General features: G+C 37.4%; 1 protein-coding gene across 1 annotated transcript; it reads left to right on the plus strand.

The window, feature by feature from the left end:
• Window positions 1-473: 473 nt before the first annotated feature.
• Window positions 474-13,606, plus strand: LACC1 (laccase domain containing 1). The gene is made up of 7 exons (XM_064361806.1): window positions 474-552; window positions 1,731-2,326; window positions 3,276-3,454; window positions 4,955-5,120; window positions 9,922-10,147; window positions 12,203-12,363; window positions 13,521-13,606. Exons 2-6 carry the CDS (start codon window positions 1,765-1,767, stop codon window positions 12,360-12,362), a joined length of 1,293 nt encoding a protein of 430 aa, XP_064217876.1. The 5' UTR covers window positions 474-552; window positions 1,731-1,764; the 3' UTR covers window position 12,363; window positions 13,521-13,606.
• The last annotated feature ends 12,453 nt before the right edge of the window (window positions 13,607-26,059 follow it).

A 26,059-nucleotide genomic window follows, 5' to 3' on the forward strand; every position in this document is an offset into this window, starting at 1 on the left:
TCCGGCCCGAGGGCCCTCTCGCGACTCTGGCTCTTGTTCCTCTAACCCCGGCGGGGCTGCAGGGTGCCGGCTCGGCTGGCCGCTCAAACCCGGAAATACTGAGGCAGCAGCCAGCGCGCGGCGCTTGGCTCATCCTGGGATTCCCCGGCTCTCGCGCTGGACCCGCGGCGTCCCCACAGCTCACCCCAGGCGGCCCTGCCTGAGTTCCCTCCCGCCTCCCGGCAGTTGGGCCGCGCGAACCGAGCCGTCAGGTTTCCCCTGGAATCCCGGGACGGTGTCAGGCGGAGGATCCGCGCGGCCGAGTGGAGGTGGGTGAGGTGAGGTGGGGCGAGGTGGGTGACGTGAGGCGGGGCGGCGTCGTCGCCTCTGGGCCGGGCTTACGACCTGCTGGCGGCTGCCCAATTTCCTTGAGACTCAGGACGAGGGTCGGGGCGGCAAATCGTCACAGAGGTCGCAGTAGACGGGTGTGCAACCGAAGATGAAGAGCAGGAAGTCGAGGACAGAGCAATCACCTCTGGTGTGCGTGGTCTGACAGGAAGTCCCGAATGGGCGGTGAGCGGCAGGTGGAGATGCCTGGGCAGGTGCAGAGCCACAGCCTGCGCCCCGTGAGCCAAGGCGGTTAGGAGGAACAGGGACCCGGCGGCAACACACATTGGGTGGAAATTCACAATGAACAGGGGAGCGGGAGAGTCACCCACTCAAAACTGGCGAAATGAATCTCAGAGGGAGCCCCGAACATGGGGAGCGAAGGTTAGGGGAAGAGACAGGAGAAAACCTTCTTGGGGCAAAGGGCGTCACCAGAGGGGGTCACCGGAGGTAAGCACAGCTGCACGGGGAGAATGAATTAACAAAGTAGCGAGGAATCCTGTCTCATCCAAAAGGCTATAACTTTTGTGATCATTGTTAAGTGTGGAGTACTGCACACATCCTGAAGGGAACGCTATTAGCCATCTCAGCTTTTATCACCTTAAAATGAGAAATTCGGGTGCAGCTCCGTTTAGCTTCATGAACTTAATCCCCGCATATGAAAGGATGAGAACTAATATGACAATCATGTCAGGACTAATGATATATCACACAGGTTGACACCCTGCAATTAAAAAACAGGACTTTGTCTAACTCAGCAAGTAATTCTTTACTTAAAATTGTATGTAAACAAGACAAAACAGATGAACTGTTGTTCTGCTGGAAAGATGTACCAACATTTTCACAAAACAAATTAAAAGATGGCTTTGCTTTCATTGTCATGGTTCTCTTATGACAGAGTAGATTGGCTTTTCTGGGAGGGGCCTAGATTTACTATTTTGGTTACATTTTAAAGTCAATGTAATTCTTTTTTTTTTTTTTTTTTTTTTTTTTGAGAGGGAGTCCCACTCTGTCACCCAGGCTGGAGTGCAGTAGTGCGATCTTGGCTCACTGCAACCTCTGCCTCCCGGGTTCAAGCAATTCCCTGCCTCAGCCTCCCGAGTAGCTGGGATTACAGGTGCCTGGTACCATGCCCAGCTAATTTTTGTACTTTTAGTAGAGATGGGATTTCAGTATCTTGGCCAGGCTGGTCTTGAACTCCTGACCTCGTGATCCACCCGCCTTGACCTCCCAAAGTGCTGGAATTACAGGCATGAGCCACTGCACCCAGTCAATTACTTCTTTTTTAATCTACCACAAATTTCTGTTGTAACTATAAGAGGATTTATATAATTTTATATTCTTATACTAATTTTTCTTTGCAGGTGATTTATTTACCACAAAAGTATTCTTTGAAGGATGGCAGAAGCAGTTTTGATTGATCTTTTTTATTTGAAATTGAACTCTCAAAAAAACTGCCCTCAGACATTACTGAAGACGTTGAATGCTGTCCAGTACCACCATGCGGCCAAGGCCAAGTTTCTTTGTATAATGTGTTGCAGTAACATCAGCTATGAAAGGCATGGAGAACAAGATAATTGTGAGTTAGAAACAAGCAATGGATTATCAGCTCTCTTGGAAGAATTTGAGATTGTTAGCTGTCCCAGCATGGCTGCCTCTTTGTATACCATTAAGCAGAAAATTGATGAAAGAAATCTGAGCAGCATTAAGGTGATTGTACCCAGACACAGGAAGACATTAATGAAAGCTTTTATTGATCAACTCTTCACTGATGTTTACAATTTTGAATTTGAAGATTTGCAAGTGACTTTCAGGGGAGACTCTTTGAAACAGTCCATTGAAATAAACATTATCACAGCTCAAGAACTAAGAGAAATTCAGAATGAAATAGAAACATATTTGAGAAGTCTGCCAGCACTGAAAGGAGAATTAACTATTATCACTTCTCCTTTGATCCCAGGTATATTAACCACTAACTGTTGTTTTTACTTTGTACATGACAAACTAGTCTTTCTTCAGAGGTAGTTCACCTCTTTTCTTCCTCCTTTCTTTTGTTGACTGTTGTGGGCTTATTACTCATTAGCATCAGTGGCAACACAGAGGTGTCATGCATGGCCATGTAGTATCAGAGGTATCAAGGGATAACCCCTTCAAAGCCACCCTAAATAAATAAATTTGCTTTATGAAAATTTAATATTAAGACAAATTATCTAGCCCTCCTTTGCAATGAGATTTATGATACTGAAAATCTTCTATTTAAAAATTCTAGGCTGAGCTCCGTGGCTCACACCTTAATCCCAGCACTTTAGGAGGCTGAGGTGGGTGGATATGAGGTCAGGAGATCGAGACCATCCTGGCTAACATAGTAAAACCCCATCTCTACTAAAAATACAAAAATTAGCTGGGCGTGGTGGCACATGCCTGTAATCCCAGCTACTCAGGAGGCTGAGGCAGGAGAATAGCTTGAACCAGGGAGTTGGAGGTTACGGTAAGCTGAGATCGTGCCACTGCACTCCAGCCTGGTGACTGGTGACTGGTGACACAGCGAGACTATATCTCAAAAAAAAAAAAGAAATTCTGAAATTTTAAGTCATCAGCACCTTCGTAGAAGAGTAAAATTTAAAACAATCAATCTTATTTCTTGGTTAAACAGTATTTACTGTGAGCTATGTGCTGTTAGATATAACAAAGCCAGATGAGACACAAGATACCTTTTGAAGAGCAATAATTTCATAGGGAGAGTAAAACAAATACAAAGCAGAATGCAATAAGAACATATGGAGGTACAAAGTGCCATAGAAATTAGAAGCCAAATAACCAGGACAGGTAGCAGTAATCAGGAAAGGTCTAATTGGGAGACTGGTCTTTTGTATAGTATCGTTTAAATCTTTACTGCTTATCTTCAACAGATATTTTTATACACGGATTTACTACAAGAACAGGTGGGATATCTTATATACCAACTCTTAGCTCATTCAATCTCTTCAGTAGCTCCAAACGGAGAGATCCCAAGGCAGTGGTTCAAGAAAATCTGCGTAGGCTGGCGAATGCTGCAGGATTTAATGTGGAGAAGTTTTACCGAATAAAGGTAAAATTTTACTTTATATTTTGAAAGATCTAAAGTATATTTTTACTTTACTAGTAACTACATGGACTTTAAGCTAATTAACTTTTGTATCTGGCATTTTATCTAAAGTTTTAGAATAATGCTGTGGTTGTTTTTCTTAGATTTAAACACCATAGCCTAAAGATCAGTTCTATTTCATACACACACACACACACACACACACACACACACACACAGAGAGAGAGGGAGAGATATGTATATATGCACACACACAGAGTACGTTCTCACTTAATGTTGTTGATAGCTTCTTGGAAATTGTTGACTTTAAGTGAAATGACATAATAAAACCAGTTTTACCATAGGCTAATTGATATAAACAAGAATTAAGTTTCTAAGGCATATTTCTTGTCATAAAAACATCACCAAACTTCTAAATAAAGGCCAACACATTCCTAGTATTAAACATAGAAATAAATGTGAGCTAGACATACATTTAAGAAAGAGTAGTAAAAACAAATCAGATAACTATTTACCAAGTTATTTCAGTTCAGGCTCTTTGAAACAGTCCATTGAAATAAACATTATCACTTCAGGGCTTCAGGTAGCTGGAGCCTATCCTGGCAGATCAGGACACAAGGCCACAACCCTAGACAGGATGCCATTCCATTGCAGGGTGCCCTTACACACACACACATACACACACACACACACACACACACACACAGGTACTCCTACTGGGACCATGTAGACACCCCAGTTCATCTAACATGCACTTCTTTGGGATGTGGGAGGAAACTGGAGTACCCAGAGAAAACCCATGCAGACATGAGGAGAAGGTACAAACCTCATACATTCAGTGACAGGGTTGATAATCAATTTTTTTCATTAACATTGTAATGAAATGATATGGAATAAAATGACATTATTCAAGAACCTGCTATATATTTCATCTGGAGTCCTCAATTGTAAAAGTACAGTTAATTCTCAGAGTGTATACCACCACTGCCATTTCTGATTTAGAAGAAAGGCAACTGAATGGTGGTAGAGAAGGGCCATTATTTTCTAAATCTACTCCAGGAGGAACTAGGGTCATAGTTGATGAGATAATGTCTTGTTTCTTACAGAATTCTAGCTTTGCTTGAGTCTGGGAAGAGTAAAAGTATAATTGATTTGGTAATTAACTTTCTTTTAAAAGAAAAATTTTCATTCTGTACGAAGTGCTGTAAGAAGTGATTTACCCATCTTTATGGAAAGATGTTCATTATTCACCATATTGAATTTTATAATGTTAAACTCTGCCTTTCTTTGTATAAAATATCAGAGATTATAATACCAAAAGCTTTAATAGTTAAATTATAAGTAAATTTGGTGTTTTCCCATCTATAGAAGTGATATATTTAATGAATGCTAGTAATCTTACACTGGTTGTATAATTTTATATTACAGTGAGTACCTTCAGAAAAGCTTATGATATGAGAATCCCACTTCCTAAACGTTTTTGTTGTACATTTTTGGTATTAGACTGATCATTCCAATGACATCTGGATTATGGGAAGAAAGGAGCCTGACTCTTACGATGGAATAGCTACAAATCAGAGAGGAGTCACAATAGCAGCTCTTGGTGCTGACTGTATACCGATAATTTTTGCAGATCCAGTCAAAAAAGCATGTGGGGTTGCTCATGCTGGTAAGTATATTTAATTAAACATTTAGGATTTTATTCATTTTGTTGTGCAGGAAAAATTGTAATTTCTTTCTGATGGACATGGCAAACAGTTAATTACATTACATTGTGCTAATTGTAATGATGGGAGGAGGTGACATAGTTTTATTACAAGGACAGATAAGAGGAGTATCCACATCAAATTATATGAATTATAGTAGAATTCCCAAAGGAGGTGGCACCTAGGTTGATTCCTGAGGAATTTGTTGGTTTTGGCTAGGTAAAAGTATTCCTCAGCAAGGGTGCTATTAACCTTTTGGGCAAGGTAATCCCACATTGCAGATTAAATGTCTTTAGCCCCTGAAATTCTTAATGACAGTAGCACCTCCAGTTATTCTAATAACCACAACCAACCCACCAATCAAACAACAACTAAACCCTCCAAGCTTTTCAAAACACTGCCTGGGGAAGTAGCCCTGCCTCTGGTTGAGAATCCTTGAAATCCAGGCCATAGGGAATAGGAATGTTAGGCATGTTGCCGAAAGGTGTTCACCTAGATGGAGCAGCGTGGGTAAAGCTAGGGAGATAGGAAAAAGCAAGATGTTTTGAAAACTGTGTTTAGTTTAAATCATTTAATGTATTTAACTATAACTATTCTCTGAGAGCAAAGAAGTATTTTTAGAAGATAAATTGTGTTAAGGATATGGAGTTTTGTTTTCTGAAGGTATTTTAAAATAGTTTTTAGATTACCCAGTAGCTGTGACTTTGCATGAAAGGAGGGATGATCTTTAAAATTTCCTTCTACTTGTAAATCTATGGCTACTTTGCTTTTTAGTTCATAGGTAAAAAAGAAAGTAGCATATTTTTATTTTGATCTAACTGAACTAATGGAATTGAATGAGTAGAAGTCAGGTTTACTACATGACATTGTCAAAAAGTTATTTAAAATTTGAGTCTTGGCTCCTGGATATGAAAAGGGGATATTATTTTTTTACTTCTTAGGTTTGGAAACATTTTAGTTTAAAAAATCCAAGATCAAGCAGTCAAAATGAAGTTAACTTGAATTTCAAGTCATTAATAAGTTAACTTTGAAAGAATAAAATACATAAGAATACAGTTACCTTAACCAGGGAGGTTACAGATCTCTACAATGAGAATTAAAAAACACTGCTGAAAGAAAGCAGAGATAACATAAACAAATGGTAAAACATTCCATGCTCATGGATAGGAAGAATCAATATTGTTAAAATGGCCATACTGCTTAAAGCAATTTATAGATTCAGTGCTATTCCTATCAAACTACCAATGTCATTTTTTACAGATTTAGAAAAAAACTATTTTAAAATTCATATGAAACCAAAAAAGAGCCCAAATAACCAAAGCAATCCTAAACAAAAAAATAAAACTAGAGGAATCTCATTGCCTCCCTCCACACTGTACTACAAGGCTACAGTTACCAAAACAGCATGATACTGGTACCAAAACTGACACATAGGCCAAGAGAACAGGTTAGAGAACCTAGAATAAAGACACACACCTATAATCATCTGATATTCGATAAAGTCAACAATGACAAGCAATGAGGAAAGGATTTCTTATTCAATAAATTGTGCAGGGATAACCAGCTAGCCACATGAAGGAGATTGATACTAGACCCCTTCCTTTCACCATATGCAAAAACTAACTCAACATGGATTAAAGACTTAAACATAGAGCCTAAAACTATAAAAACCCTATGAGAAAACCTAGGACATGCTATTCTGGACATAGGCATAGGCCTTTGGACAGATTTCATGACAAAGACTCCAAGAGCAAACAAAAACAAAAATAGACAAATAGGACCCAATTAAACTAAGGGGCTTCTGCACAGCAAAAGAAACTATTAACAGAATAAACAGAAAACTTACAGAATGGGAGAAAATATCTGCCAACTATGCAGCTGAAAAGGTCTAATATCCAGAATATATGAGGAATTTAAATCAACAAGCAAATAACAAACAATCCCATTAAAAAATGGGCAAAGGACATGAGCAAATGCTTCTCAAAAGAAGACATACACATGGTCAACAAGCAAATAAAAAAATGCTTGATATCACCAATCATTAAAGAAATGCAAATCAAAACTACAATGAGATACCATTTCACACCAGAATGGCTGTTATAAAAAAGTTAAAAAATAACAGATGTTGGTGAGATTGTGGAGAAAAGGAAATGCTTATACACTGCTAGTGTGAATGTACATTAGTTCAGCCACTATGGAAAGCAGTTTGGATATTTCTCAAAGAACTTAAAATTAGAACTGCCATTTAACTCAGTAATCCAATTACTGGGTATATACCCAAAGAAATATAAATTATTCTGCCATAAAGACACATGTACACATATGCTCATCACAGCACTTTTCACAATAACGAAGACATGGAATCAACTTAGATGCCATCAACGGTGGACTGGATGAAAAAAATGTGGTCCACATACATAATGGAATACTATGCAGCCATAAAAAAGAACGAAATAATACCCTTACAGCAACGTGGATGCAGCTGGAAGTCATCCTAAGTAAATTAACGCAGAAAAAGAAAATCAGATACCGCAAGTATCTTTTAAGTGGGAGCTACACATTAAGTACACATGGACACAAAGAGAGGAACAATGGACATGGGGCTTTCTTGAGGGTGGTGGCTGGGAGGAGGGTGAGGACTGAAAAACTGTCTATTGGGTACCATGTCCACTACTTGAGTGGTGAAATCGTTTGTACACTAAACCTCAGTGACATGCAATTTACCCATGTAACAAACCTGCATATGTACCCCTTGAACCTAAAAAGTTAAAAAAATTAAAATAAATTAACTTTAAAATATAATATAATTAGATACATTGTATACTTATTTTATCAGATGTCAAAAAGAATAAAATTATTCTATGGGACTATTTTTTAAAAATCCTTTAACCAGGTATGTATATATACACGTACATGTGCTGCAGGAGAAAAATCAAATAGAAAGGAGGTGGATGAACTACAGGTGAGAGGATAATTAAGGAGGCTCACCAAAGAAGAGAGATACTCTAATCTGTAGAAAAGCCCTGACAATTTCTCCCTTTAACTCAAAATGTCTATATCTAGTTGCTTCCCTTTGAACATCACTGTTTGCATCTTCCTAGGTGCCTCAAATCATTATGTCAAAAACTCAACTTTTTTTTTCCTAAAGTCTTCTCTGCCACTTAGGTTTTCTATTTTGATTATTGATATCCTACCTTCTTAGAGATAGAAACTTGATGTCTTCATTCTGTTCTTCCCATAACCACATATCCACTGGGTTACCTGTGGAGGCCAGACCCATCACCTACATGCTTCTTGCTTTCATCATCTCCTTTTATCTGGAAAAATTGATCTCTTCACCTGAGTGCCTCGCTTTTGAAGAGTATGAGTGTGGAGTATTTAAGGAAGGTGTAAGGGGACTCATTATTGGCCAACCAGATCAGCTGAATCAAATTCAAATATAGGGAATAAAGGCAAAATGCAATATTCTTAGCTTTCTCTCTTTGGCAGCGAGATGGTAGCAGAAATAAAGAATATGGTTTTATCTTAGAACTCTGCAAGGCAGATAAGACAAAGATGGCAAGGGAATGATAGTCTGGGCAAGTGGGGAGTAAAAAGAGACTGTTAATTGATATATAAAACATATATTTTGGTGTAAAAGTGAGAGATAAAAACTGCAAAACATTGCTGAAGAACACTGAAGAAGACACAAATAAATGGAGAGAAGTTCTGTGTTCGTGGATTGGAAGTTAGAGAAACACAAATCAAAACCACAATGAAATATTACATCACATCTATTAGGATGGCTAATATTTTAAAACCTCAGAAAATAAGCATTTTTGAGGATGTGGAGAAATTAGAACTCTGGTGCACTGGTGGTGGGAATGTGAAATTGTGTAGCCCCATACTGGAAAACAGTATGGCAATTTATCAAAAAGTTATAAATAGATTACTATATAATCCAGAAATTCCCCTTCTGGAAGTATATCCAAAATAATTGAAATCAGGAACTCAAAGAGATATTTGCACACCAATGTTGATAACAGAATTATTCACAATAGCCAAAGGTGAAAGCAATCTAAGATACATTGGTAGATGAATGGATAAGCAAAATGTGGTATGTGCATACAGTGGAATATTATTTAGCTTTAAAAAGGAAGGAAATTCTGACACATACTACAATATGGATGAACCTTAAGGACATTATGCTAGATGAAATCAGCCAGTCATAAAAAGATAAGTACTGTACTGATTTCACTTATATAATATACCTAGAGTAATCAAATGTGTAGGCACTGGAAGAAGAATGGTGATTGCCAGGGCCCGGTAAAAGGAAGAAACAAGGAGTTATTGTTAATAGTTGTAGAGTTTCCATTTTATCAGATGAAAAAATCCTGGGGATTGGTTATACAACAATGTGAATTTAACACTACTGAACTGTATACTTAGAATAGTAAATTTTGTGGGTTTTTTTTAACCACAGTCTTTTAAAATATGAAAAAGAGAGTGAAGACTTAAAAAGCTATGATCTCATTGGAAACTAAAAATATAGAGCATTTTTAAAAGGAAGTTGAAGAAAGATCCCATTATATGACTCTTCTGTGTCAGGTGTTTTGTGTAGTATAGCTCATTTTAAAAAACCACATGATAATGTGGTTCATTTATTATTTCTGGACTTAGAAAAATATACAAACTAAATCTGCTCACTTTTAACTTAGACATAAATTTGGGTGAAATTTTGCTATGTTTTGACTTTCCTTATCTCTTTTTATTCCTATTTACCAGGTTGGAAAGGTACTTTGTTGGGTGTTGCTATGGCTACCGTGAATGCTATGATAGCAGAATATGGCTGCAGTTTGGAAGACATTGTTGTTGTACTTGGACCATCAGTAGGACCTTGCTGTTTTACTCTTCCAAAAGAATCAGCAAAGGCATTTCATAATCTTCATCCTGCATGTGTACAACTATTTGACTCACCAAATCCCTATATTGACATACGTAAAGCCACAAGGTATGTCCAATTTCATTCTAGAACTGCAAGTTTGATTATTTCTTTTGCTCTAAAATGAAAATTATTTTAGAGAACAATTAGTAACTCTAAGAAGACTTTAGGTGGAGGTTATTTAAGTAGCTGACATACACATGTACACAATCATTTTACTTATGAAATCTGTTTTCATTTGAGTTTGAATAACAGAAATTTTCCGGTCTAGTATCTCTCATTGATTTAAAAGTGAAGGAAGAAACATTTGGTATTTAGTTTTAAGAGATCTACTTAAACTTCATGTAGAAAAGTTAGCGTGTACTTTACTTCACAGTCATTCCTCAACTAAATTCTCCTAAATGTAATGAACTATCAGGAAGCTGATATTTCATATATATATCTATATATATCTATCTATCTATATATATATATATAATTGTACTTTAGGTTCTCGGGTACATGTGAAGAACATGTAGGATTGTTGCATAGGTACATACATGGCAATGTGGTTTGTTGCCTCCATCCCCTATTGCCCCCCAACAGACCTCAGTGTGTGATGCTCCCCTCCCTGTGTTCTCATTGTTCAACACCTGCCTATGAGTGAGAACATGTGGTGTTTGATTTTCTGTTCTGGTGTCAGTTTGCTGAGAATGATGGTTTCCAGGTTCATCCATGTCCCTACAAAGGACACGAACTCATCGTTTTTTATGGCTGCATAGTATTCCATGGTGTATATGTGCCACATTTTCCCTATCCAGTCTATCATCGATGGGCATTTGGGTTGGTTCCAAGTCTTTGCTATTGTAAACAGTGCTGCAGTGAACATACATGAGCACGTGTCTTTATAATAGAATGATTTATAATCCTTTGGAAACATTTGGCATTTAGTTTTAAGAGATCTACTTAAACTTCATATAGAAAAGTTGGCGTGTACTGTACTTCACAGCCGTTCCTCAGCTAAATTCTCCTAAATGTAATGAACTATCAGGAAGCTGATATTTTTAAATTATTCTTATTATCTAATTAACTGGAAGAATATATTTTTTAGAAAAAATATTAAATAATATAAATACACAGTTTTTTACCTTCAAGATTTTTACAGTTCCTTGCATTTTTTGATTTATGAAGTTTTGCTATTAATAACTTGAAATTTTCATTACTACAAAGGCAAATTAATGTGTTTATTAAATCATGTTTCTATTCCTGCCACAAAAACCTTACCCAGAGTCTGCCTCATTTTGTACAGACGTAGAAAAGATTGAAATTGATTCTTTTTTCTCTTTTTTTTTTTTTGAGACAGAGTCTTGCTCTGTCACCAGGCACCAGGCTGGAGTGCAGTGGCGCGAGCTCGGCTCACTGCAACCTCCGCCTCCTGGGTTCAAGCAATGCTCCTGCCTAAGCCTCGCAAGTAGCTGGGACTACAGGGACGCACCACCATACCCAGCTAATTTTTGTATTTTTTAATAGAGACAGGGTTTCACCGTGTTGGCCAGGGTGGCCTTGATCTCTTGGCCTTGTGATCCGCCCTCCTCAGCCTCCCAAAGCGCTGGGATTACAAGCCTGAGTCACTGCTCCTGGCCAAAATTGATTCTTAAATGTGACTTTTTAAATCAAGTATTACTAATTTTTAGTCATATTTGATATCATAAAGTGTTCATGAAGAAACAAGTTTTCTGTGAAAAATCTGGCTAGTAGGAGGAAAGGAGATGAAGGGCCAGATGACTAAAAAGCACACTCCGATACTCTGGCTGAGCCAAATGGATTTTGTCTGGTACCCTGCTAACTTTTATAGAGATTTCTTCTTAAATAAGCACTTGATTTTGATTATAAAGTTCTGTATCTAGATTATGTCCATAGGACAATACTGTGCATATTTGAACTTAGGTGATAAATGCTAATAAAGTGTTGCATTTTTTTTTTTCCTGACTAGTCCATGTTCTGTAAGTGAATAACAGTATGCATTGTTCTAGGTATATCTTTCCCAGAACTCTTTTTTATGCCAACATCCATACTTTTTTTCATATTGCTTTGGCTATTGGGAAAATAAACTCTTGCTCTCTTTTGAAAAATGTTTTTCCTAAGGATTCTTCTAGAACGGGGAGGAATTCTTCCACAGAATATTCAGGACAAGAACCAAGATCTCAACCTCTGTACATCTTGCCATCCTGACAAGTTTTTCTCCCATGTCCGAGATGGCCTTAATTTTGGTACACAAATTGGCTTCATATCAATTAGAGAATGAGGTACTCTTCTTTCTATTTTTTCTCTCATCCCTCTCTCCACCTCTCCCTCCCTTTCTCTTTCTTCCTCTTTTAGCCTTTTCTTCCCCTCATTTAAAAAAAAGACAATTAATTATGTTTAACTTTACTGATTTATTCCTACAGGAAGAATGATGTTTCTAGTTTTTTCGTGATGTAATAATGATAGCAAAGTTCATTTTCAGTAACACTTTATTATAAAGAGCAGCCATTACTTTTTCTAGTTAATGAAGAATAATTAGGCAGGCTTATATTAAAAGTATATAAATAAAACAATTTTATCTTTAAAAAGGTATGTATGTATTTCCTTTCTCTCTACTATGTACTTGATATCTGTACCTTCCCTATCATAACACCCTTACAACTTTCATGTTTTTATTTTTGAAAATAAATCTTTGCATAAAGATTCTAAATTCTAGAATAATAAGAAATTCTCACATACAAACTAGCTGGATTTTCAACTAGATTTCCAAATGATTATCTGAAGTTGGAGTTGGCCAAATTTTTCTTTTAAAATGATAGTAAATATTTCAGACTTTGTGGGGCATACAGTGTGTGTCTCAGCTACTCAACTTTGCCATTGTAGAGGTAGAGCAACAGCAGATACTGATCATATAGAAATGAATGAATATGACTGTGTTCCAATAAAACTTTGTTTACAAAAATCAGGCGAGGGAGCCAGGCACAATGGCCCTGCTCCTGTAGTCCCAGCTACTTGGGAGGTTGAGGTAGGAGGACTGCTTTAGGCTAGGAGTTTGAGTACAGCATGGATAACATAAACCCTGTCTCTAAAAAATAAAATAAACAGGTGAGGGGCCAGATTTAGCCTATAGGCTATAGTTTGCTGACACAAGATATAAAGTCTAGAGCAAGATTGAATATAATTTCCTTAAAATAGTATTTATTAGAGATGGTTTTGTTAGAGTTATAAACTATATATCATGACAGTGATTTAACACTGTCTCTTTAGCATATATGTAATTTTCCCTAAGGTTACTTCAAGCTGAATTAATATTATTTTTTACTCTTTACAATGTCTTTAGCTCTTTAACATACAGAAAAACTTTAATAGACTTCATGATACTTTGGTATTCTATTAACACTAGTAAGGATCTCACATTTGATTTCCATGTATTTTACAGATATTTGACTGGATTTTTGCATAACTGTTTCCTGTATCCTTCCAAACTGACTGCAAGAGAGAAATTTAGCTGTTTGATTTACTTAAAACCAAATGGATTACAATGAATAATTCATCTTTAGGGCACATTTTTACCTTTATTCAAAGCTAAATGATTTTCACTTAAATATAGTAATAACTGACAAAAATCAGTATGTTGTAGCTAATATGTTTTATGCATCAGAATTATTCTTAAAGTTTGTTCTCCTTGTTTATTACACAGATCAGGAATAGATATGTTCAGTTCAGTATTATTGGATACCCTCTATTGGCCAGGCATTGTGTTAAGCATAGATGAATCAAAATGAACACGACTTTTTTCCTTTGAGTCTAATACAGTGAAGGAGATAAATAATTCTACAACTTAAATTTAATTTTAATAGCAGTAGAAAAGAACAGAAGGAATAGAGGTTAATTTTACCCAGAAGATAGGATAGAGAAAATATTACAGAGAAAATAACTTATCGGCCGGGCGCGGTGGCTCAAGCCTGTAATCCCAGCACTTTGGGAGGCCGAGGCGGGTGGATCACGAGGTCAAGAGATCGAGACCATCTTGGTCAACACGGTGAAACCCCGTCTCTACTAATACAAAAAAAAAAAAAAATTAGCTGGGCACGGTGGCGCGTGCCTGTAATCCCAGCTACTCAGGAGGCTGAGGCAGGAGAATTGCCTGAACCCAGGAGGCGGAGATTGCGGTGAGCCGAGATCGCGCCATTGCGCTCCAGCCTGGGTATCAAGAGCGAAACTCCGTCTCAAAAAAAAAAAAAAAAAAAAAAAAAAAAAAAAAAAAACTTATCACATGGGCCCGAAAAATGTCGAGGCTTTTGGCAAATGAAGATTAATCATAACAGGTAGAGGGAACACCATGAACCAGGGCATGAAACTGAAAGTGCATAACATATTCTAGAGAGAGAAGGGTGTGGGCAGGATTTAGAGATGGAAAAACAGGTTGGAAACAGATAAGTAAGGATCTCAAATGCAGTGTCAAAGAGCTTGCAGTTTATTTTCCAGGCAATAAGTAAGCAGAAAAAAAAAATTTGTTTTTATTTCCATGGCATCATACTTAACAGGATGGATTTAAATTGTGTGAGACCAAAGCATAGAGACTAGATAAGAGGTGGTCAAAATATTCAAAAAGAAATAATGAAGATCCAATGAAGGAAGTGGAAATTAAAAGAGAGAAGGGAGTGGATGGATTAAAGAGACATTTCGGAAATGGAATCAATAGATCCTGTTACTAGATAATGGAAGTAAGAGGCGAGGAAGAGTGGAAAAGTCATTAATGACTCTAAGATTTCTGCTTGGCTGCTTACCAAGATTGGCAAAAAGGGAAGGAGAAGGTTTGGGAAAAGAGAGAAGGATAATGAGTTTGACTTTACATAGAATGAAGGGCATCCATATAGAAATCTTTGGTTAATAATTAGAAACATAGACCTAGAACTTAGGAGGAAACCTGAGACAGAGACAAAGATTTCAAAGCTCACGATATAGAAATGATGCCTGATTCTATTGGAGCAGGTTGGATCATCTAGGCAGAAATTAGGATGAGAAAAAAGGAAATTTAAGAATATAACCCTATAAAGCACCTGCATTTCAAGAATAAGAAGCAGAAGGGGTAAAAATAATTAGTCATACAAGTAAGAAAAAATAGGGTAGTTGTTTTGGAGAAGCCAGGTTAGGTGTGGAAAGTACTCAAAAAGAAATCTTGAGGGATAAAATAAGTGATAATTAAAGAGAACTCAATGGATTAAATGTATTGAAACTGTTCTATAGGCAGTGGTCATTGAGTCAGCTTTCAGTGCATTGAGGAAGAAGATGCATAGGTGTCAACTCTTCTTTGACAGTATTTACTAGAGAAGAGAAAAAGGCTGGGACTGCTTCTTGAAGGAAGGGACTTTTTTTGGATGAGTGGTTTTGAGTATGTCAGCTAAAGAGAGGAGTTAAGTTTTCATTTGGGAAAAAATGGTATATATATTTAATGTAAGTTATCACATTGCATCTTGAAATTTTTCTTATTTAATATATGTATTTCCTACATGTATATGTGGTGGCATGATAGCAAATAACAATTGTTTGGTATTTCCGAAGGACTTTTACAAACATTACCTCATTTTACCTTTATACCTACTCTGAAAAACACAGGCATTATCCCTTTTATTCAGCTGAGAAAACTGAGCTTCATTGAGGAGGAAGTCAAAAATCACATACTTTGTGACGAAGATTGGAACATATGTTTTGTGACTCTAGTTTTTCTTTCAGATTTTAAAATTAAAGGGATCTAAATTATATTTTTAACTTTTTGTTAACATCATTTATTTATACATTCAGTGAAAATTTTGTGGAGGTACTTGGATAGGTTAAAAAAAATACAATTTTAGCCCTCAGGATATTTAATATCCAGTGAAAAGTGATAGTCACTAAACCAGCAATTTTCAATACTTTGATATATGTTGTAAGGTTGTGACAACTTGATTCTTGTTTAATTCTATATTTCCCTTAGCCCAGTGTTAAGTTTAAATAAAATATCTCATTTTTTCCAATTCAGGAAAGGCACTAAATATAAAGTGCATAATAGAAATGTTGAACTCATCCAAAATATTATTTTGTTTGATGACAATGATAAAGATTAAAGAATAATTCCATGTATTGAGAAAGATTGATAATTTTCTAATTCTTCACTGTGCATTATTTTGTTTGAAGTTGGCAAATTTAGAGTATCCCACAGGCACATTTCACTTTGTGTACTATAACATTCTAAAATCAAATAAAAATTATTTTTGATTATCTGATTTTGTATTATCTCTGCCAAAATATATATATATATATATATATATATATATAATGAAAAGTTGTCTCCTTGCTGTTTTACTGAATGAAAAGTGTTGATTCAGTAACTCAGAACTATCAGGTTATTAAGTAATTATCTTATTGCTTCTACAAGATAACTATCACGCTCACACATTTCTATGTAGATTTCTAGGACTTTTGGGGTATAACAACAAAGATTATTTTTAGTAAATTAAGTTTTGTTTTGTTTTTGTTTTTAATTTTATTTTTGATTTATAAACAATCATGGCACCTATTCATGGGCTATATAATAATGTTTTCATTCATATAATATACAGTGATCTGATCAAGGTAATTAGCATATCTATCATCTCAAGCATTTTTGTGTTACAAACATTTAATATGTTCCTTACAGCTATTTCAAACTATGTAATATACTGTTGTTGACTATAGTTATCCTACAGTGGTATAGAACACTAGAACTTATTCCTCCTAAAGTTTTGTTTTTAATCTAAGTTTTTGTTTTACAGTTAACTGTACATAGGAAATATTGATTGCTATTTTATTAATAAGAGGAATTAAGTTTGTAAATCAAATAAACATTAATGAAATGCCTTTTTGCAAGTACTATGAAATTAAAACTTATTGGGTCATTTATCCAACTGTAATTTTAAATTGTGAAGAATAGCACAGTGAACAAATATGCTATACTCCATTGCTTTATAAAACAAATGAGATTATCTTACCACTAGGAGGCAATATTTCAACAAGTAGCTCTACTCTTATTTCTTGTTATAAACTTGAATCAATCTTAAACTCTATTTTCTTGTGGGGGAAAAAAAAGGCAGAGGGAGGGCACATTTAAAGTTCGTGAATGTATTGCTCTTACTTTAGGCATAACATATGGTAGTTCAAGTAGATAAAAGCATTTAGGAACCTCACCCACCTCTATCTCACTCCTAGAGAATCTCTAGTAACTGCTTTTCTGTAAGTAGATTTTTGGGAGAGACTCAGAGAAGCTTTTTCTGTGTAACATAACAAAACAGAAATAATACCCATATGTTCAGAAGCTGGAAGGAAAGATAACAGTGAGTTATATGCTTTTATATCTCAAAGTGGTATTTGATATTTATTTTCACTTGGTTGTTCTAGAGTTATACTTCCAATGTATCCATCTTTGTGTATGAACTCTTAGAGAATGCTACCAATCTATGAAAGTTCAGCACTTTAAAGAAAGCATTACTCAGTTATCTGTGTGTTGTGTTTGTATGCATGGGGTCTTTGTGTATGTGCTAAATGGCAAACAAGAAATATGTGTGTGTTAAATATGATATATAGCCTCTTTGCCCTAACTAATATAAATTCACACACAGAAAACAAATTGGGTGCAGTGGAATCATAGATTTCTCCCTATAGATTTTTTTTTTTTTTAATTAATTGTGCAGTAAAGAATGGAAAGCATGGTCCATAGGCTTACTGGATGTGTTTATGGAGCGTGATCTAGGGCATATGCATTTCCATTGTGGGCAGTGTTTTTAAACTGTACTTGTGATTTCAAAGATGAGGCAGGCTACTGTAAGCAATGCATTATTCCATGCTAGGTCATTGCTTAGTGAAGAAAAAAGAAACCTGCCAATACTGCTTTTGTCCCGATAAACTCATTTAGTTTAAACTCACAATGATTACATGTCAACTATGTTGAGACAAACTTTTCATACTCTCCTTAGATGCATTTTTGTAGAGAAAGAAATGCTTACATCACATTCCCCATGTACCTGTGCCAAGCACCTCAGGTGAGCTATGTCTCTGCTATATTTGGAGAAGACTTTTTGTTTTATTTAATTCTCAGAAGGTTGGGGTGTCCAGTTACTAAATTTTGTTAAACAAAATTTCCAGCAGACACTATAGCTCAAAATACCACATTCTTTTCTATCCAAAAACAAAACAAAACAAAAGACCAAAAAAAAAAAAAAAAAGCTGGGAGTGAGGGGAGTAAAGGGAGTGCTCTTATTTTCATGAGAAACATTTGTAGAAAAGAGATTTGTTCATGGTAACAATTGGGTTTTTAATGTCCTTCATTTTCTGAATTCTACATCACACACTGCTTCAGTTTACACCTTACTATGCTTCCCTATTTCTTATATTTTTTAAACACATGTTTTAATGTTATGTTTTCTTAACCCTCCCATCAACCTTGTTTTTATACTTGATATTTCATATTCACAAGGTACCTTCATTCCTTTAGTTTTCTACTTTTCAATACATATCCAGATTTGGCTATAGAGTTGCCTGTTTAACATATCCTATGGCCCCTCAAATACAACATCCTCCAAACTTAACTCATCATCTTCTCTCCAAAACCTGCTCCCCTCCTGTCCTCTATCTCAGAGAATGAAACCATTATTCATGCAGTTGTCCAGCCAGAAACCCTTGAGTGTTTCTGAATGCTTCCCTTTCCTTTTCCCTTTCCCTTCGCACACTACTGACTTTATATCTACCATCTGTTCCCATGTCTTTTTCTCAAGTGCCACAGACAGTCAAGTCGTCTCGTCATCTCTCACCTATATCATTAGAGCAGCCTTCTGACTAGTCTTTCCTTATTGAATCCCTTCTTACAGTATCATTATTTATTGTTTTAAAGTGCAAATCTAGTCTTATTATGTCTCTCAAAAAATTTTTATGGCTTTCCCACTTCCTCAAGATGAAGATCTCACTAAAGTGTATAAGTACTGTCATCTTCTCACCCCTGTTTACTTCAGTTTCTACCAGTCCCCACTGTGCCACATGTTCTAGCCATTCTGTATTTTTTTTATTTCCTAGAATATGCCATTAAACTAGGCCAGACCAAAGAGGTTGGTTGGCATTCAAAGACTGACTAGAACTTAGATTTTTGTTTAGGATTACCTTCACTTAGGCTTTCTACTAAATTAGCAAATAGGAAGTACCAAGGGCTTTACAATATAAACATTTACATGAATGGGTACAACACTCTAATGTCTCCCTAGTTTTTCATGGAGATATGGCCAAAATTCAGTTGTCAATGTAGTATATACATAGTGAATACCATGCCAGATCATACATGGAAGCTCAGTAGCTTTTGTTCCACTATGCAGTGGGAGGGGCCATGCTAATGCTCAAAGGTCTACCTTCTACTGTATAAGGAAAGTTTTATTATGTTGAAAGGCATGCACAATATTTTTTTCTGTGTTATTGGGTCAGCAGCAGTTCTCACCATGATCACCATCATCTTCCATAGTTATGTTTTCTCTTGCTCCTTGGCTTTGTACACATTGCTGGCTCTTTGTACACACTGCGTATGTACGGCATTTGTCAATGTCACTTGTCTTGAATAACTCTCAAACATCCTTTACGACTCAGATCTGGGGTCATCTCTTCCAGAATATTTTCCTTTGTTGTTTGCCTCATTAGTGCCCATCCTGAGCATCATTTTTTATAGTCCTCAGTGAACTGATTTTTAAATGTTGGTCTGTTTGTCTACTACTAAACATAGGCTCCATCAGAGTAAGGAGCATATCTTACTTACCTTCATATTTTTAGTACCCAGCAAAGATATTATTACATTATAATAACTTAATATCTATAGGAGGAAAAAGGGAAAGAGGGAAGGTGTATTAGTCCATTCTCACTCTGCAATAAAGAACTATCTGAGCAATTTATGAACCACTGGGTAATTTATGAAGAAAAGAAGTTTAATTGACTCACAGTTCCATAGGCTTCACAAGAAGCATGACTGGGAGGTCTCAGGAAACTTACAATCATGGCAGAAGGTGAAGGGGAAGCAAGCACCTTTTTTGCACATGGCAGCAGGAAAGAGAATGGGAAAGGGGAAGTTCTTACACTTTTAAACCATCAGATCTCATGACGCACTATCACCAGAATTGCAAGGGAGAAATCCACTCCTATGATCTAATCACCTCTCACCAAGCCCCTTACAATTCGAGATGAGATTTTGGTGGGAACACAGAGCCAAATCATATCAGGAAGAAAGAACCCTTAAATATAAAAGGACTGGAAAGATAAATATAATAAATCATATTTTGGAGTGTGTGTATTTTATTGATTTTCACAAGGTTCATTTACTTTTCCAGTGTTTAGTTTATTTAAATAATAATGATATATCAAAGTCACTAAAGAAAGAATGCATATAATACAAATCTGTTTTAAGGCATTTGTCCATGTTTCATTATCCATCATTAGAATTTCCTGTTTGCAACTTATATAGCAACATAAACTTTAAAATACTGCTTCAGGGCAAAAAGTGCTGGTGAGGATGTGGAGAAAGAGGAACTGTAATACACTGGTGGTAGGAATGTAAATTAATAAAGCCATTACAGAAAACAGTATTGAGGTTCCTCAAAAACCTAAAATATAACTATCATATGATCCAGCAATCCCACTGCTGGGTCTAAATCCAAAGGAAATAAGTATGTTGAAAGGCACTCTCACAGTTTTTTTTTTTTTTTTTGCAACACTATTCACAGTAGGCAAGATATAGAATCAACCTAAGTGTCCATCAACAGATGAATGGATAAAGAAAATGTGGCATATATACACAATAGAATACTATTCCACTGCAAAAAAAAGAATGAAATCCTGTCATTTATTGCAACATGGACGTGCTTAGAGGACATTATGTTTAGTAAAATAAACCAGGCACAGAAAAATACTGCACATTATCATTAATGCGTGAAAGCTAAAAAACAAACTGATCTCATAGAAGTAGAGAGTAGACTGGAGGATACTAAAGGCAAGGAAGGGTAGAAGGTTTGGAGGGATATTAAGAGGTTGGATAACATACAAAATTATAGCTAGGTAGGAGGTATATGAGCTAGTTTTCTATAGCACTGTAGGGTAGCTATAATTAACAATTTATTGTATATTTTCAAATAGCTTAACAAGCAGATTTTAAATGTTTCCAGCACAAAGACATTATAAATGTTTGAGGTATTGAATATACTAATTACCCTGATTTGATCATTACACATTGTATACATATATCAAAATATCATACTGTGCCCCATACAAAGGTGCAATTATTATGTGTCAATTAAAAATAAAAGCAAAAAAAATTTGAAAAAGAAAAAATACTGCTTTAAGATACATGTCTCCTGTGAGAATCATATATGTTAGAAACCAGTATTTATTTTAAAAAACTAATTATTTCCACTCCTGTAGTAATATATTTTTGGTATTTATCTTATCCTATACCCTGTCCATGCCTTTAATGAAACAAATGCAAACTGTTTTATCAAATCTCAATGACAGTGACCCAGAGAGTGAAGATGAAATATGTAGATCTTTTCCATGAAAATTCCAACTTTTCAATAGTTCTATCGACGTTTGATAGTAACATAGTCAAATAGCTTTTTTCTCTTTTGGTAGTCTCTCTTTTTATAGTAGTTTTCAACCTGGGCTACATAATAGAATCACCTGCTAAGCTTTAAAAACCCTGATGTCTAAGCCACATTCCAGACCAATTAAATCAGAATCTAGGGTAAGACAATGTCAGGCTTTTAAAGCTTCCTGAAGGATTCTAATGTATAAACAATTTTGAGGACCCCTTCTCACTAGGTACTTTTATATCTTCAATGTTTAGTTGAATTTATTTAAATAATAATGATACATTTATCATTATTATATACTGCAGGCCGGGTGCGGTGACTCACACTTGTAATCCCAGCACTCTGGGAGGCCAAGGTGAGTGGATCGCCAGAGGTCTGGAGTTTGGGACTAGCCTTGCCAACATGGTGAAACCCCATATCTACTAAAAATACAAAAATTAGCCTGGCATGGTTGCATGTGCCTGTAGTCCCAGCTATTCGGGAGGCTGAGGTAGGAGAATCGTCTGAACACAGGAGGCGGAGGTTGCCATGAGCTGAGACCATACCACTGCCCTCCAGCCTGGACGATAGAGTGAGACTCTGTCTCCAAATAATAATAAAACAGTAATAATTAAAGTACTACAAATAAAGAATGCTTGCAGTGGAGATCTGTGTTAAAGCATTCAGCCATGTTTCTTTACTCATCTTTAGACACTTCTGTTTCACTTGTGGTAAACTTTAGAATATTAATAAGTCTAACCTGATTTAACTTAGAGCTTCTCCCCTCCCCAACTTAGAACAGACAAATACTGCAGCATAAGGCGTGATCTATTCTCTGTTTTCCCGACTGTGCCCATCTTTTTCACCTACTAATGCCAGGGTTTTGATAGCAAGGAAGGATGGGAAATAGGTTGGTTTAGTGGGGCACCTCTGCAACTCGCCTCCCCACCACTACCACACACACATTCAGACAAGGTGTTCTCCAGCTGACCATTTACCACACCCATCCAGCTTTGATGGTGTGCTCTACACAGGCTCTTCCTATTTTACAAAGACCACTGTAGCCTAGCTGTGGTCCCTTAACCCACAGGAAACTTGGCATTTTTGCCCTACCAAATTCTAGATTTGCAAACGATTCCCAACATAGCCTTGTCTCTTTGCTATCCAGGGAGTTCCAGCCACTAGCCACCCTCCTGTGAGGCTACTGCAGGCTCCTCCATTGTAACCATTCTGGTGAGAATGTGGGTAGAGGGGGAGGCTATGCATGCATGGGGAAGGGCGTGTGTGGGAACTCTGTACTTTCTGCTCAGTTTTGCTGTGAACTTAAAGCTGCTTTCAAAAACAAAGTTTATTAAAAATTGATTTCACCTGTTACTTTTTCATATGGCAATGAGAAAACGAAAGCGTGGCCTGTGTTACATGTCTGTTGTGCAGGGCTGTCTCAGGCCTGTGTGGGTCCTTAACGTAGCCCTGTAACACGGACATGAAAGGTGTGATGGCTGCAGCCGGGCTCTGCAGGCTGCCCGGGGATCTCAGTGGCAGCCCAGGGAAGGGCTGTGTGGGCTTGTGAGGGGGAATTTCAGGCTCCTCCCATTTGGACAGGGAGAGCTGTATCTTATTTGTAGGGCCCATGCCTGAGATTACTGCACCACTGTAGGGGAGAGAGAAGAGACATGGTTGTCCCAGACAGAAACTGGGAGAGGGGTGGGATGTACAGCTCAGACCAGAAGCCCAGATCCCGGCTCCCAGGGGCCATTGTATAAGACAGATCATATCCACTGTTTCTCAAAGTAGGAGTGGGAGATGAATTTTTTTTTTTTTTTTTTTGAGATGGAGCTTCACTCTTGTCACCCAGGCTGGAGTGCAATGGCACGATTTCAGCTCACTGCAACCTTTACCTCGCAGGTTCAAGTGATTCTCCTGCCTCAGCCTCCCAAGTAGCTGGGATTACAGGTGCCTGCCAGCACGCCTGGCTAAATTTTTGTATTTTTAATAGAGACAAGGTTTCACCATGTTGGCCAGGCTGGTCTCAAACTCCTGACCTCAGTTGATCTGCACACCTTGGCCTCCCAAAGTGCTAGGATTACAGGTGTGAGCCACTGTGCCTGGCTGATCAATTTTTTCATAGACTTTATAATTTTTAGAGGAGTTTTAGGTTAACAGCAAAACTGAGTAGTAAGTACAGAGTTCCCGTGTACCCCCTCACCCTAAGCCTCCCTTCTCTAGAAACCTCCCCACCAGAGCGTGTGTTTTTCTACACTTGAGGAGCCTACAGGAAACCTCGGTATCACCCAGCACCCTCGGTTTCCACGCGGGCTCACTCGTGCTGTTGCACAGTCTGTGGGTTTGGACAGATGCATAATGACCTTAGCCTCCATTACAGCATCACACAGAATAACATCACTGCCCTAAAAGTCCTCTGTGCTCTGCCTGTTCATCTGTCTCTTCCAATGTGTCAAAGAAGAAATCACAAGAACAGTTAGAAAAGAAAACAGGATTAGAAACACAATTAGAAAAAGAAAGTACATTGCAAAACCTATGAGGTGCAGTGGAAGCAGTGCTAAGAAGGAAATGTATAGCTATAAATACTTACATTCAAAAACGAGGCAGACCTCAAAAATCCTGTCTACTAAAAATAAAAAATTAGCCAGGTGTGGTGGCACATGCCTCCAGTCCCAGTTACTTGGGAGGCTGAGGCAGGAGAATCACTTGAACCAGGGAGGCAGAGGTTGCAGTGACCTGAGATCGCACCACTGCACTTCAGCTTGGGCGACAGAATGAGACTCCATCTCAAAGAATAAAAGTAAAATAAAATTACAAATGAATGGGAGGACATTACTTTGCAGAAATAAAAAGTATTGTAAGAGTACTTTGAACAATTGTATGTGAACAACTTTGATAACCTAGGTGCTATAGACAAATTCCTAGAAATGCCATCCTACCAAGACTGAATCACAAAGAAACAAAATCTGAACAGACTCATAACTGGTAAGGAGATTGAGGAGATTGACTCAATTATCAAAAAACTCCAGACAAAGAAAAGATCTGGACCTGATGTCGTCACTGGTAAAATCAACCAAACATCCCCCCACCCCATTTTTTAGAGGTGGCATCTCTGTTTGTCACCCAGGCTGGACTTGAACTCCTGGGCTCAAATGATTCTCCTGTCTCAGCTTCCTCAGTAGCTGAGACAAGTGTGTGCCATCTCACCCAGCAAAAGAAGAACTTGCACCAATTCTTAAACTGTTTCCAAAACTTGCTAACTCATTCTATGAGGTCAGCATTGCCTTGATACAAAGCCAGACAATGACAGAATAAGAAAAGAAAACCACTAACTCCTTATAAATGCTGATGCAAAAATCCTCAGCAAAATACCAGCAAACTGAATTTAGCAGCGTATTATTAGGATTACATAGGATAATCAAGTGGAATTTATTCCTGGAATGCAAGGATTGCTCAACATTAAAAAAACCCATTCATTGCAGGGGGAAGAGACTCATGATCACCTTAACTGATGTAGAAAATTCTCTGATGATGAAAAAAAAAGAAAATTATCTGATGAAATTCATTACCTATTTCATGATAAAAATACCCAACAAACTAGGAGTAGAAGAAAACTACCTCAACATAATGAAAGCCGTACATGAAAAATACTTAGGTAGCATCAAACTCACTAGTGAAAGACAGCTGACCTTCCTTCTAGCAGCAAGAAAAAGACAGGGACATCCACTTTTGCCCCCTCTATTCAACAAAGTACTGGCATTCTAGCCAGAACAATTAGGCAAGAAAAGGAAAAGAAGCATCCAGATTGGAAAGGGAGAAGTGAAATTATCTTGGTTTGCCTGTGACATGATCATTTTTTCCCCCTGCAGGGAGGTTTAGAGGCACTTGGCCAGTGAGGGGTGCAGCCTGGCAGAGTGGGCCCAGGCAGTTGTGGCTTTTCTGCCTGTGATGTGGTTTCAGCCTTAGGGGCAATTTTGCCATTCCTTCTAAGACACTAAGCCCCCTCTCAGTTACTCCTAAGACATGTTGGAATCCATCCTGAGCTCCATGGAGAAGCCTCCGAACTTCTGTAACCAGGAGACTCAGCTCAAGGCCTGAGGTAAGGATTCCAGGTTCACAGATGCCATTATTCCCTGGGCCTCTAGTCTTGCACTCTTCCCTCTTTGAATGATGCCATCTCCTCAACCTCAAAAGCAGATTTCGATCTTATATATGATCGAAGGTAGGGAACTCTAAAGATTTGACACACGTGTGCCCGTGTGTGCAGCTTTCTTTTTTTTCTTTTTTCTTTTTTTTGAGACAGAGTTTCGCTCTTGTTACCCAGGCTGGAGTGCAATGGCGTGATCTCGGCTCACCGCAACCTCCGCCT

Source organism: Aotus nancymaae, unplaced genomic scaffold, assembly GCF_030222135.1.
Source record: "Aotus nancymaae isolate 86718 unplaced genomic scaffold, 86718_ANA_hifiasm-v0.15.2.pri h1tg000043l, whole genome shotgun sequence".
Classification (NCBI taxonomy): domain Eukaryota; kingdom Metazoa; phylum Chordata; class Mammalia; order Primates; family Aotidae; genus Aotus; species Aotus nancymaae.

Excerpts from the sequence above, each read along its gene's own strand:
- LACC1 (XM_064361806.1), top strand. The coding sequence starts at position 1,765 with ATGGCAGAAGCAGTTTTGATTGATCTTTTTTATTTGAAATTGAACTCT. Across the intron at positions 2,327-3,275 it reads CACTTCTCCTTTGATCCCAG|ATATTTTTATACACGGATTT; the intron begins GTATATTAACCA and ends TATCTTCAACAG. Across the intron at positions 5,121-9,921 it reads ATGTGGGGTTGCTCATGCTG|GTTGGAAAGGTACTTTGTTG; the intron begins GTAAGTATATTT and ends CCTATTTACCAG.